The 14,727-nt window shown below is 41.2% G+C and overlaps 1 protein-coding gene across 7 annotated transcripts in view; it reads right to left on the reverse strand.

The window, feature by feature from the left end:
- RNF121 (ring finger protein 121) overlaps nt 1–10,672 on the reverse strand; it is a 64,581-nt gene extending 53,909 nt beyond the window's left edge. For 2 of the 7 annotated variants that reach the window (XM_072969300.1, XM_072969298.1), the window contains exon 1: nt 10,562–10,648. Coding sequence is in view for 4 of the 7 variants with exons in the window: in XM_072969296.1 (XP_072825397.1) it covers nt 9,937–10,014 (78 nt within the window). In the remaining 3 variants the exon portion in view is untranslated. Of the gene's footprint in view, nt 1–9,936; nt 10,039–10,561 lie in introns of those variants that run through there. The other 5 variants (XM_072969296.1, XM_072969294.1, XM_006203390.4 and 2 more) reach the window with 4 other exon arrangements.
- Between the last annotated feature and the right edge of the window lie 4,055 nt (nt 10,673–14,727).

The following is a 14,727-nucleotide window of genomic DNA, read 5'->3' on the forward strand; positions in this document are numbered from 1 at the left end:
CCTACCAATCTGTCTCCCACTTGACACACGTATGCTTCCAAATCTCCAAACTGCTAAGTCATCTTCATTCAGGTCTTTGTTCAAACATCACCTCCCCAGAGACTTTCCATAACCACGCTGTTGACAGTAGCACCTCTCCTGGAGTCATTCTCCATCCTATCACCCTACTTCCCTCAGAGCACCTAGCACCACTTGGAGTTATCCTGCTTCTTACTTATTGGTTATATCTGTGTTTCCCCTGTTAGAAGGTAAACTCCACAAGAGCAAGGACCATGGTTGTCTTGTTCATTGCTGAATTACTGGGACTTAGAAAAATCCCTGACATCCTGAAGTCACAGTATTTGAAGAAGGAAAGAATAAACAACACAGATTACATACTTAATAAATGTTTGATGGATATGTGAGTGAATGAATTAGGGAGTGGGATGGAAAGGACAAAAAAAAAAGTGGAAGCACTGCTATTTAATATTTTTATAGCTGCTCACTTTTCTCTTCCCTCACTGCCTTCACTCGTGCTCCGATACCTACCACCTCTACTACTGCAGTCCTCCCAAGTAATTTCTTCTCCTTTCTCCAAGCTGATTTATCCAAAAATAATTTCCACACTTCTACCAGACTGGATCATTCTGAGACTTAGATCTGAAAAATGTTACAAGCCCAAGTTTCTTAGCATGTTGTTAAAAAAGCCTCGCCAACCTTAACACTCACTGTTGTTCCCCGAAATTTAACCTAAACTCTGATTATATAGAAATTATTAGTTCCCAGAATATTCCATGCTGTTTAATGCCTCCAAGCCTTTGCATACCTTTTCATTTTGCTGGATCACTCCTCGCTACCTCACAGACATTTGACTAACTACTGAACTCAAACTTAATCCTCAAGAACCAATTCAAGCATCTTGTCTTTAATGATATCAAGCAGAGTTAATCAATCCTCCTTTGCCACCACAGTACCTCACACACACACATACAACTATACTACATCATTTGTTTCCATGTCTGTCTTCCCCTATGTGACTATTAGCCTCCTGAAAGCAGGAGCTATGTCTTCATCTTTGTGTCCCTAGCACCACATTGGCATACACAAGCATTCAGTAACTGATGACTGAAGGAGTGAATGAATCGGTCTTAACTCCTCAGCCTAGCATTTAAAGTCAACCTCATACTGGCCCCAATCTATGTTTCCAGATTTAGTACTTGTACTCTTTATCTTGCTGATCACCAAACACATCCTTCTTTCTCGTATTTACTTGGGGTCTTTATTCCTGATACTCACTCTCTAGTGAAATTTAAATCACCCATTAAGGCCCAGCTCAGATGGTTCCTCTCCACAAAGTCTTCTGTAATCATTTCAATGAGAAGGGATTTACTTCCCTAACAGCATTTTGTTTTTTTACTGATAAAGTATTTAGAACTTCTTATTTTATAATTACAGCCTTTCCAACTGGACTACCTGTCCTATTTTTCTAACTGAACCATATAAGCTCCTTGAAGGCATGAAACATGATTTAGCACCTTTCCTCACAACCCAAGTGCCTAACACAGTGCCTTGCACAAAGCAAGCCAGTATCAATAAATTTTTAATAGTTTTATTAGTAGAGAATAGTATGTTTAATAGTTTGCTTAGAGATATCATGCCTCCATTCCTTTACAAACATGCTCTTACCTTGGCATAAACTGGCCTCCTAGCCATATGAAAAACTTTACCCTCCTTTAAGAATCAGCCCAATGTCATGTCCTCTCTGAAGTCTTCCCTAACTCTCCCCAATACACTTACGCACTCCTTCCATGTGCCTGTGGTACCTGTACATAACTCTACCCATCACACTACATTGTCATTATCACTTGATAGGTCCCTCTCCCCACTAGATCATGAATTCTTTTGGAGCACAGATAGTTTCTTTATTCATTTATGAATTCCCAAAACCAAATAAAGTATCTGGTAAAACTGAATGTTCAATAAATATACGGTGAATTTTGAAAACAGTGAAACCATGCTATAGGGTACAACAGCAATAGAGATCATGGAGTTACATTACCAGGTTCAAATCCCAATTCCACTTACAAGCTAAACAATCTTAAATAAATTACTTACATGTGCCATAGTTTTTACTCATCTGGAAGTAAAGAAAATAATAGTATTTAAATGGAGTTAGAAGAGCTAATGCATCTAAAATGCTTAGCATAATACCTGGCACATAGTATGCACTGAAAAATTAGTTATTATCATTAGAATAAGAGAAAAGCCTGCTTCTGCAGGGCACTAAATGACAGGCTCAAGAAGAGGTTGGGCTCAATCCTATGGGCAATGGAGAGTAAAATGCCACTGGAGGCCTCCCAAGTAACAGCCACATGCAATTATTGAGAACATCCTACTGGGAAGAGGGGGAGAATGGGAAAGGGAACACAGACCTTGGCAGGGCTGTGCTCTCTGCCTCCAGCTTCCCTGTTCCCCATTGGTTCTCCCTACTTGCTCAGGGCCAAAAGCCCCATGGCCATAACTCAGCATCCTCTTGGGAAAGCTGCACTTTAGAGGGAACTAATGAGTTTATGTTTACCTACAGATTTGCCTCTGAGGAGCAGAGAAATAACAAATGACTTCTAGAAGGGAAAACACAAAGAAATAAAGTAAAGAAGAACAATATCAGACGGATTATCTTAGGTTAGCTTTCGCGGAGTATGCTGTTAGGCCAAATAGCCCCACGTGGACGGAGTCTACACCCCCAGAGGCATTCTCTAGCAGTGCGTGTGCCTCCATGGGTCAAAGATGCAAAGACACAGGAGCTGGAAAAGAAGGACTAAAAAATCAAAGCTACAGAAATAAGAATTCTAGCTCAATTTGAAAAATACCGCAAGAGGTATTCAATGAGGGAACAGACTGACCATAGAATGATAACCTCCCTATCATTACAGGAGTTTAAACACAGACTAGTTGATCACTTACTGGGGATGTTCAACATGGGTGGGTGGATTAGATTTAAGATTCAAGTTTAAAAATGCTCGATATCACTAATTATCAGAGAAATGCAAATCAAAACTACAATGAGATATCACTTCACACCAGTCAGCATGGCCATCATTAAAAAGTCCACAAACGATAAATGCTGGAGAGGGTGTGGAGAACAGGGAACCCTCCTACATTGTTGGTGGGAATGTAGTTTGGTGCAGCCATTATGGAAAACAGTTTGGAGATTCCTCAAAAAACTAAAAAAAGACTTGCCATATGAACTAGCAATCTCATTCCTGGGCATATATCCAGAGGGAATATAATTTGAAGAGACACATGTAACCTAAGGTGTTTGTAGTAACACTATTTATAAAAGGCAAAACATGGAAACAACCTCAATGTCCACTGACAGATGACTGGATAAAGAAATTGTGGTTATACATAGATAATGGAATACTATTCAGCCATAAAAAAGAATGCCATTTGCAGCAACATGTATGGACCTGGAGATCATCATTCTAAGTGAAGTAAGCCAGAAAGAGGGAAAAAAATACCATATGGTATCACTTATATGTGGAATCTAAAAAAAGACACAAATGAACTTATTTACAAAACAGAAACATGGAAAGCAAACTTATGGTTACCAGGGGCTAAAGGGGGTGGAAAGGGGTAAATTGGGAGCTCAAGATTTGCAGATACTAACCACTATGTATACAATAAATAAACAAGTTTATACTGTATAGCACAAAGAACTATACTCAGTAGCTTGTAGCAGCCTGTAATGAAAAAGAATATGGAAAGGAATATATGTATATGCTTGACTGAAACATTATGCTATACACCAGAAATTGACACATTGTAAACTGACTATAGTTTGACTAAAAAAATGGGAAAAAATAAAATAAATTTAAAAATGAAAAAATAAAGATTCAAGTGCAATAAGCATTTGAATATCTATGCTAGCCACTGTGAGAGATTAGGTGCTGGGAAAACAGAGATGAAAAATGATGCAGTTCTGTCCCCTCAAGGAGTTCACTGCTCAATACAGGAGACAAACAACAGAACATGGTATGCGTTGATAGATATCTACGTAGGGCCCTATGGGGCAGAAAGCAAGTCCTCAGATTCCATGTCTATGACTCACCCATAAGAAGCAATACAGCATTAATCAAATGGAAATGCTTCATAAGCAGTTTATAAGCAAATAGTACTGTTAGGTGCTATTGTGTTATCAACAGAATAGAGAGGGCGTCAGTTAACTTTTGCAATCTACTCAACACTTCCTTAAACCTGAGTAACCAAACCTACAAGCATTCTCATTTATTCAACAAATATATTAATGTCTGCTATGTGCCAAGCACTGGGCAAGGCACTGAGGAATGTACATAGATGAGAAAGCCAGTCCCTGCACTCAAGGAGTTAGAACATTCCTCTTCATCTTTTCCTCTCTCTCCTACCCTCCTTTATTGACCAGATGACACCTTAAATTCCTTCTCGAAGTAAAGTTACTAAGTCACAGGTTAACCAAAAACTGACTTGCAAAAAGGAAGAGTGAGCTGGGTATGGGAGGTGTTGTAACAGGAAACCAAATGGAATACCATCTGTAGACAGCACATCTGCCAGAGTATGAGACTCTGATTGCATAAAACGTCAAAGGTTATAGAATTGGAGGTTGTATGTAGGCTTTTTTGTCTACAATTTCCCTAACACTGTTTTTTTCTTTTCTCATCCCAGTATTATTAGCACAGATTACGAGTAATAATTATACCTTCATTCAGTCATTCACTAGGATTTACTGAGTACCTAATAGGAATTGTAGGAAACACAAGGCAGAGTGAAATACTGGGATCAAGGATTTTCAAAGCTGCAAGAGACTTCTAGAAGGTCATCTAGTCCAAACCTATCATTTCACAGATAAAGAGTAAAGGTATGGAGCGGTCGGAATCTTTCTTAAGTTTGTATCTTCATACATTTATTGAATCATACTCTACGCCAGGCACCAGGGGTGTAAGGATGGATAGAGCTTCCAAGAAGACAGTCTCACAGGAGAGAAAGACAAATAGCATGACCCCAGTCAAACCCCCTCTGTAAATGAAGTCCTATACTTACGCTGGAGACGTGTCTAGTGGAGGACAGTATGGGAAGCACACAGTACTCATACTGCCCAGAGTTGTCAAGAGCACAGATGCTGGAGTCATTTTGGATTTGAACCCTAGCCCTGTCACTTACCTAGCTGCATGACATTGGGCAACTGACTTAAATTCTCTATGCCTCAGTTTCCACAGCTATAGAAGGGATATAACCATAATAGTACCTACCTTGTAAGGCTGTGGTATTAAATTAGATAATGCATATAAAACACTCGGCACAAGAGCCAGCACAGAGTAAGTACCATATTACTTTGCCTTGAGCACTCTCCCTCAGCACTCTCCTGCTGAGCCCTGGCCTCAGAATCCTTTCAACACAGCTGTCTAAGCATTTATTATCATTTGGCTGTCTCTGAGATAAAACAAATCTGCTATTCCTAGTCTAGTCCAGAACCCAAGTCTACTGTTTACTACTCTAGGTTTTTCTTCACTACATTATGCTATTACTCATTTTACATGCCTTAAAAAAACCCAAAGATACATGGTGAGATAGCCAAGATTAAACTTCAGTCACACATGTCTCAATCTCTCAATAAGATCTTGACTTTAACCAAGAATCCCTAGAGAAGAAAATCCTTGGAAACAAGGGACATTTATCAAATGTCTACAGGGAGAGACCCACAGGAGAAAAACAAAAAACAAAACAGATCAAGATTACTACTTTGAAGAAGCAAGGGATGGGGACTTTCACAGCCTGCCTGGAAAGAGGAGATATGACAATAAATGGCCACTTCCTCCTTGATCTACCCATAGCACCTACTCCACTGTCATGTTATTTATCAGTCTATCCCCATCCGTGCTAGTCTGTGAACTCCTTGAAGGCAGTAATCATACTTTCTCCATCTTAGTATGATCAAGCAAAGCACAGTGCCTGGTACACGGACAGTGTTTCATAAGTTTGATGAATTGATACATGAACACTGAGAAAACCAGGAAAGACGGGGAAAGAAGATATCGGTGTAGATCAGAATACTTCTATGAGCCAAGAGAGCCTTGGGGTAGAACCTTAAGGTACAGGTGGGATTTGGAAAAACACATAGGGAAAGGAAAGGTACTCTAGGCAGACAAGACAGCATGGACAAAGACCTGCCAGTCATCAGAAACACAGAACATAGTATGTTAGAGCCAGAAAGAGCTTTAGTCCAATAGTTCAACTCTACAGGGATGCTGTAAACATTCAATAAAAAAGCACATACTACTAAGCAGAGGACCTGGCATATCACACTCACTAAATTGTAGCTATTATTACCACTACTCAAAAATAATAACATCAAACACTTATTAAGTGCCTGCTTTATTCCAGGCACCAAGCTGAGTGAAGGGACTATGATGATGATGAGCAAGACAGAGTTGGACTCTGCTCTCATGTAGCATGTCTGGTGGGGGAGACAGTTAAAATAATGCTTGGTAGGGATGGGCTGGAGGAAGTACTGGGGAGCCGAAGAAACATAAAGTCGGGTCACACAATCAGTGGGCAGTAATAGAAAGCTCCCTGATTTTCAAAGTGTGGCTTGAGACACCCAAGGGGTTCTGACCTTCAAGGACAAGTCTCAAAGTGAGATTTTGTTTGAATAAAGGGTTTCATGACTAAATAAATGTTTAAAACTGGCCAATCTAGTCCAATCTCCTCTCTTAACAAGAATAAAACAGGGCCCCCAAAACATAAATTATGCACTTAAGGCAATAACTTAAGTTAGTTGTAGGCTAGGATACTTGCTTTGAACTTGGGCTGGAAACTCCTCACTAATCTGCATGATATCACAACATTTTGGCAGATGAACAAGTACTGAGAGTAGACACATCCGGAACTCACAGGCACTGGCCAGGGAGGCAGGTCCTGATTGGATGTTGAAGTGCTTTTTTACCTTAGATCCCAAGCCAGCTCTCAATGCCAAGATGATGCCTCCAATTCCTCTCACAGGTTGACCAGCTACCCCTTCAAGAAGAAACCACAGGCTCCAGGAGTAGGTTGGCTTGTGAGCCTCCAACCTGGTACCCATGCTTTATCATCCCTAACATCCTCAAGACCCCATGGTTTAGCAAGTTGAAAGAACTTAGCCAGTCATCACAGCCTGTTTAATACCTAGCCTGAGCTGGCTATACCCACCTACCATCTCCCTGACTGCCACTGGGCTTATCACTTCTCGTGACCAGGGGCTCAGGAGAATTGAGTAATCAGTAAGTTAAAGGACCTGTATAGAAAAAACAGTATTCCTTTAGTTAACCCCCACTTTGAACTTTACAGGAATGAAATGCTGCTTCACGTTTTGGAGATGAGACTTTTGTATATTAAGAAGGCGGTCGTTTACCTTGGTAAGATAAATCTGGTGTGAAAAATAGAACCAAGGTGCTCAGTATAGCATGGGCTAAGTTCAGGATAGCAGAGGCAGACCTGGGTTGGAATCTGCACTCCCTCCTCACAAACTGTGGAATTCTCCTCACTTATAAAATGCGGTTAACGCCAACTAATTCACAGAGCTGCTGTTAGTAATAAATGAGCTAATGTAGGTAAAAGGTCTTAAACAGGGACTGGTTTATGGTAAAGGCTCAATAAACAATAGCCTTTTCTACTGGTAGTTCTTTTCCTAAGCCCTCTTTTCTATCTACCTCTCAAAAACAGAGAAGCAGTAAGCAAAGCCTAAATTACCTTAACTACTAGAGAAAGTAATAACAAAAAAGACAAAAGAAGAGGAAAGGAACATGAATGAATTGATGGCTGCTGTTCCAGACTACTGACCATCTTATGGCATCTGACATGGGAAAACACAGGTCCAATATCCTGAGGAACAAACCAGAGCAAGTACAATCTTCCCAAAGTGACAAAAAGAGCACCTACTGCATCTTAGCTAGGCTATCCATTACCCTTTTATAATCTGGGCTCCACCAGTCTCTCTACCAAGCAGAAAGTGGTACAGGAAGGCAACTCTGATGCCAGGTGCAAATCATTGCATCTTTGTATATCCAACCTTTAATTTTTCAGCTGAAACCCATCTCCATCAAAAAGACTTCACTGACTCCTCCTAGCAGACTTGAGTGTTTCTTGTGCCCCACTAAATTTGTTACACAATTCCATGACAGCAATTATCCAGTACTGCAGTGGGCCATTTGCATGTCTCTTCTCTACACTGTAAATTGATAAAGATCCTGTCTTACTGATCTTTGAATTCCCAATGCATAATACACAGCAGACACCAATAATTACAAATTAAAGGATGGATTTCACCTTCTCTTTCACTTGTTAAGGCTGCTAAGAAACAGCTGGGAGACATTAGTAAAAACTTGCTCACAAGCTCATAAACTAAGGTCTGCCAAACCATAACCCTCTTTGTTTTTGGTTTTTTTTTTTTTTTGAGCCTGAAGGGATGACGGTTCCTGCTTCTTAGAGTTATTTTCTTAAACATACAAGGAAAAGGATAGAACTAGCTCATACAGAATTTTCAGATGACAGATTATATTCTTTCTTAGTAAATCAAACAAGAAATAGAAGTTTTCTGAGATGAATGCTAGTGGTTACACATAAAGCTGACCTCTAGGCCTAAGGCTGTGGCAGTATCATTATGCTACTAGAAGCTCTTAAGTTCTTAAAAAAAACAAGGGAAGAAAAGCTAAGAAGGAAAAATAAACAATGTCTAACATCAAAACTTTAAGTTCTTTTCTCCTCTGACAAAACTTGTGCTCTTGAGGGGAGAGGGTATATAGCTCAGTGGTAGAGTGTATGCTTAACAAACACGAGGTCCTGGGTTCAATACCCATTACCTCCAGTAAAATAAAAAATAAACCTAATTATCTTCCCCCAAAACAAAACAAAACTTGTGCTCTTTATCCCAATAAATCCTGATATATATAACTGAAATTAGGCTCCCCTCAAAGGAGAGCCCATGACTAACAAACCACATAAAATACCTTCAATACAGTATTTACCTTTTTCAAGGCACTTTCAAGTGTATCTCATTGAACCACAGCCAACTGTAATCACAGAAACTTAAAGCTGAAAGGGGCCTTGGAAGTCATTTCCACAACCACCCCACCTCACCAACCGAGTGGTATCCAAACACTAGTCATTAGTGATTGAAAGGTATAGTTCTAAAATGCTTCTTTGAAAATCTCTGCTTGCTCTGACCACTTGTCAATTTCTCAATCTCCTCCCCCCACCTTAATGATCCCAATCAGGTGAACCAAATCCTCCAAGTCATCCCACCACCAAACAACAGTCTTTGCTTCTCAAGTCCACTTCTACTCCCTTTCTCTGAGCCTCATCCTCAGACCCCACCTATCCACCTCCAATACACAGCTAGGGCCTCGATGATTCTGATCCCTCAGAGATCCCACTGGTTTCATTCCCTATGATCAACCCCTTTCCTCCTATTCCTCCCTGTTGTCCGTATGCTGCCATGTGCAAGAACACAAGCACCCCTAGCTATGAATGTACCCTAGGCCTCAGAATCTTTTCTCTTTCCACTTCTCACCTTCTCTCTCTGCTTCTCAGCGCTGTCCCTTCATTCCCCTCAAACTCAATGTCTCCTTCCTCTTAGTGATTTCTTTCAAGGACCACTGGTAATTGAATACACCAGTTGTTAAATGCTTATTATGTAGCTAAAGGGGACATATACCCTCAAGAGCTCACCCTCAAAGAATTCCTAACTCTAGAAGAGAGAGATAGAGAATCACTTAACCATTAAGACTAATCTCCTCTGGGAAACCTAACCTTGCCCAAATTGCACTGGTCTGCTCTTCTCAGTGCCACCGTTATATCTCTGATGCGATGACTAGTCTTCTTGTGTGTTTCCCACCGCCAGACTGTGAGCTCTTCGATGGGAGGGTCTCTTGTGTCCCTAACACTTACCCCAAGACTCGGCACAAAGATGAAACTTAATGTTTGGTAAAGGAGAAAATGGATGAATTCCAGTATACAATCGTTCATTCATCCATTCGTTCATTCGTTGACCAAAACTTTACCGAGCCCACATTATGTACAAAGTTCTAGAATGTAAAGAATTCTTACATAAAAATAACTCAAAGCTATAATACTAGTATATTAGCACTCTTCCCCGGCCCGCGTCCCCAACCCCCACTCCAAACCTAGAGTCCTCTCCCTCAGTGAAAACCCGGCTTTCCCTGGCAGAAGTCCACGCCCCTCCAATTCAGGCTACCTGGCAGCCCTTGAAGTCCTCCCTAGGACCCTCAGCTAATCATCCCAAATCTTAATACCCCAACTCCTCTGGCTTCTCTTCTTGCCCTCCATCTCCACCCTTGAGGTTATGGCAAGTCTTCTACCCTATGACCGCCTCCGAGTCCTCGAGTCCTGGAATCCAGGGTAGCTTTGATTTCCCTCTCCGCGCACCCGCCCCCCAGCTGGCTCCTTTCCTCTCAGGATCCCGTCTCTCCTAGGACCCCTACTCCTGATACCTCCCCTCCCCTCCCTTCAGTTTCAGGCTGAGTCTCTCCTCTCCTCGACTCTCAACTCTTACCTCATCCAGCTCCCGTTCCCCGGCAGCACCTGCTCCAACCTCCACCTCCACCACTGCCGCCATCTTCACGGCTCTCCCCCTCCCCCCAGACCCCGCGCGAGCCAGCTGCTTCCGCCGCTCAAGCGCTCCTAGCCAATCGGCGGCGCGGGCTCCGGCAGGAGGGGCGGGGCACCAAGACTGGCGGAGACCTGATGGGAACTAAGAGACCGTCCACCCGCTGCTCACTTAAAGGTCAAGGAGGGACAGATCCCGTGCGCTTCTAAGCTCCGGCGGGGGAGGGCTCTTGAAAAATGAGAAATTGAGCTTGTATCAGTTTCAGTGCAAATATTTCACCAATTTTCCCCTTTGGAGTGCCAAAGGGAAGGGCCCCTAAATCGTCAACTTTTGCGACGCTCCCTCACTCTGGCCAACAGGACCGAAGCGTGGAGACGAGGGACTACATTTCCCAGAATGCATAGAAACTGACCCGGAAGTTTAAATTCTGCTCTTTAGCGAGGAGATTTGTAGTGCGTGCAACACACAGAAACCACGCGAGTGTATTTTACTGCCTGTAGCTCATGCCTTCCTGCCTCGGTGGGAGTCATTTTCTAGAAGCAGTGGCTTCTTGAGGTCCCAGAACGAATTCCTGGGCTTCGGGAGGCCGAAGAGTGGTGCTTGGTTCAGAAGGCGGAGGTCAGAGGGCCGAATTGGCGGGAGAAAGGGCTTGTGGTCCACGATCTGAGGCAGCGGTGGCTCATCGAGGTCTATTAACCCGGGTGAGGGGCGTTGGGGGTTGGTGGGGAGTGGCTGAAAGGGAGGGAGGATGACCATCAAGGAAGTGGATAGAACAGCGCGTTCCAAGGAGTGGTGAAAGTAGCGGCGCGACTTAGGTTTCCGAAGCTGAGAGCTGAAGAGCCTTGCGGGACCTCAACGGCCCCCTAACTGCTGCTTAGGCTCTCGCGCCTCAGGTTCCATTTCACACGTCTCCGTACTCTTTCCTACGGCCGCATTCTGTGGCACCAGCTCCTACCTTTCCTACCTTTAACCCTGTCCTGTACACCTTATTCACTATGCTGCACCCGAACTTACAGCTTCCTAACTCATTTCCAACACTTTATTATTTGTACATCGGGACCCGACACTTCGGAACCCTGTGGACCCTGCTCACACGCCCCCTGGACGTCCCGGTTGCCTGAATAGGGCTAGGTGTCTTGTGGGCTCACAGAATATTAGAATGACAGTCAAATTTATTTGGGGCCAACAGGAAGTTACAGGGTGATATTTACACCACCTACAGGCATCTCATTTATTTAAAATGGGAATTATATTTATAATGTAAAACCTTATACAAAGAATATTGTAAACACCATATACTCATAATCCCAAATTGACAATTGATGTGATTGCTTCCTCATTTTTAAAAAAGATAAAATGATACAGATAAAAGTTGAATTTATTTGTGTCTTTGACCCTCAGACTCATTAACCTTTCTTTGGCCCCAGAAGCAACTACTATGATTAACTCTGTATTCTCCCAGTCTGTTGAAAAAAAAATTATATGTGTCACGGACAATATAAGTATTGTTTCATTTTCTTTTTTAACTGAACATAAGTGCTGTTTTTATGTGTATAATTCTATAACTTATTCTTTAAATCTATTCTTGAGGGCTATCCATGTTTATATATATTTACATCTAATTTATTCCTTTTAACTGTTATATGTTATTCCATTTTATGATATATAACATTTCATTTATCCATTCCTCAACTAATTAGAGTTTTTTGCTTCTTGCTATAGGAAACATTAAATGTATCATTTCGTGCACATCTGAGTCCCTCTAGAGCTGTACTGTTTTAACAAGTTATGACACATGTGGCTATTCTTGAAATGCAGCTAGTTAAAATTAAGATGTGCTGGAAGTGTTTATGAGAGGGCCCATTTCCCCATATTACTGCTAATCCTTCATATTGTAGACTTTAAATTTTTTTCTAGCCTTAGAAGAGGTATTTGCAATTCCTTATTATTAGTAAGGCTGAGGACTTTTTTATATGGGCTTTTGGTCATTCAGATTTAATCTGATGTGAGTTACATGTTTGTGTCTTCTCTCCAGTTTACTATTGGACTGCTTGCCCTTACTGATTTGTAGTATTTAAAAATAACTGAATACTATCCAAGTTGTTGCAAATGTTGCAAATACCTTCTTTCCATCAGTAATTTGATTTTAACATTTGATTTTGTGTTAACTGAAAGTATTTTTCATGTTTCCATTTTTAATCCATTTGAGTATAATTTTTTTAATATGTTGTGAGGTAGGGATCTGCTTTTATTTTTGTTCACATTACAAACCAGTTTTCTGAATACCATTTATTACTTCGTCTTTTTCTGGCAAAGTCATGATTCTGCTCTATTTAACAGATTGTAAATTCCCATTTGTATAAGTCTGTTTCTGGAAACTATTTGCTTGTCTCTATAGACTATGTTTTAATTACAGCAACTTTGTACTTTTTTTCAAGGACTTGAACCCCACCTCTTTGATCTATCTTTTTAGAATTGTCTTAGCAATTTGTGGCCCTTAATTGGTTGATGAGTTTGTTGTGTTTGCCTGTCAGAAACTACTGCTGAAATTCTGATTAGAATTTGGTTAACTTAATAAACTACTATTTTTTTATGCCTGCTGTTTCAGCACCTCTCTGAGGTGTGGGAGATGGTGAGCATGACAAAAATCCCTGTCTTCAAAGAGCTCACTACCTAGTAGGGAGACACACAGGGTAAATAAGTAATTGCCAAAAAATAAGAACAACAGTGTATGGAAGGACAGGGAGGTCGGAAAGTGCTTAAACTTTGGAAAACTACAAGCAATTTGATAGCCGGTGGTAAGGGTTGTACATGTCTTGAATTCACTGCTGTGTAACCTAGTACAGTGCCTGTTACCTACTAGACACGCCCCCCCCCCAATTAACTAAATTAAATATCCAAGATCGACAGCTGCAGGGTCCCCAAGCCTAGAGTGTAGTTTTGGGACTGGCTACGTCAAACATCTGTGTGTTAGTGACGAGAAATGGTGGAGTTTTCCAATCAAATCACAAATGTATACTAATAGTTTCTCCAAGACGTAGATCATATCTTATTTATTTTTGTATCTCCAACATCTAGCTCAATGTTCAGTGAGTTTCTATAGTGGGAGTAATCAGTTCTAATTAATCTGGAGGCCAAGAGGTGACTGGGACTCACTCTGCATTCTTCTCTCATTGAAGCCTTTGCACCATCTTGAACGTAACCTGTGACCTTTAGGTGGCTTTCACTAAGAGTTCATTACTGCTGTCAAAGCAGTCTACCTCACTCTGAGCATTCCATGATGGCTGGCCCTCTGGAGCTTAATTTTTATGGTCATTCATTCAGCAGACTTTTGTTAATCTGGAACTGTATGTTTCTCCCTCTTACACTGGGGATATAGAAATAAATCAGACATGAAACCTGTCCTCCAAGAGCTTATAATTGGTCAAAGGATGAAAGATAGACACAAATAATTGTAATACAGACTTGAGAGGATGGAGCTATCACCGTGAGCAGAGTGGTGGTGACATTTGAGCATCAAAGATGCGTTAGATTTGACAGTAGGAAAAGTAAAGAGCATTCCAGGCAGAAGCAATGGCATGAGCAAAGTCTCAGAGGTGGGAAACTTTTTTTTTTTTTTTTGGCAGGAAGGAGGCAAGAAGACCATTATGGTCAGGAGTATATTAGGGCTCATGGACTCATGTTTAGGGGCCAGGTGGGTAACAAACATGATTAAAACAGGATGTAAATATTTGGAGAGAGATTCCAGCTTAAGACATTCAGACAACTTTAAAACACCTCTGCCCGAGGAGTTGTTGAAGCTAGGTGACAGATACATGAGAGGTCACTATACTCGTATATTTGTTTTTACATATATTTAAAATTTCTGTAAAAAGTTTAGTAAAAGACAAAGTACAAATACCCATATGAACTTTTAACATTAAATAAATAAGACAATGCTAGGTAAAACACATCCTCTGATGAAAGGAATAGTAGGAGATGAAGCAGGAAATGGAGAGATTTTTGTTGTAGATGCTTTGAGGGGCCAAGCTGAATTAATATTATCAGGTACCCACCATGTAGCAAGGGATTTGCATAGGTCAGCAAGCCACTGAAGATTTCTAGTAGAGGAG

The sequence above is a fragment of the Vicugna pacos genome, chromosome 10 (genome assembly GCF_048564905.1).
Source record: "Vicugna pacos chromosome 10, VicPac4, whole genome shotgun sequence".
Classification (NCBI taxonomy): Eukaryota; Metazoa; Chordata; class Mammalia; order Artiodactyla; family Camelidae; genus Vicugna; species Vicugna pacos.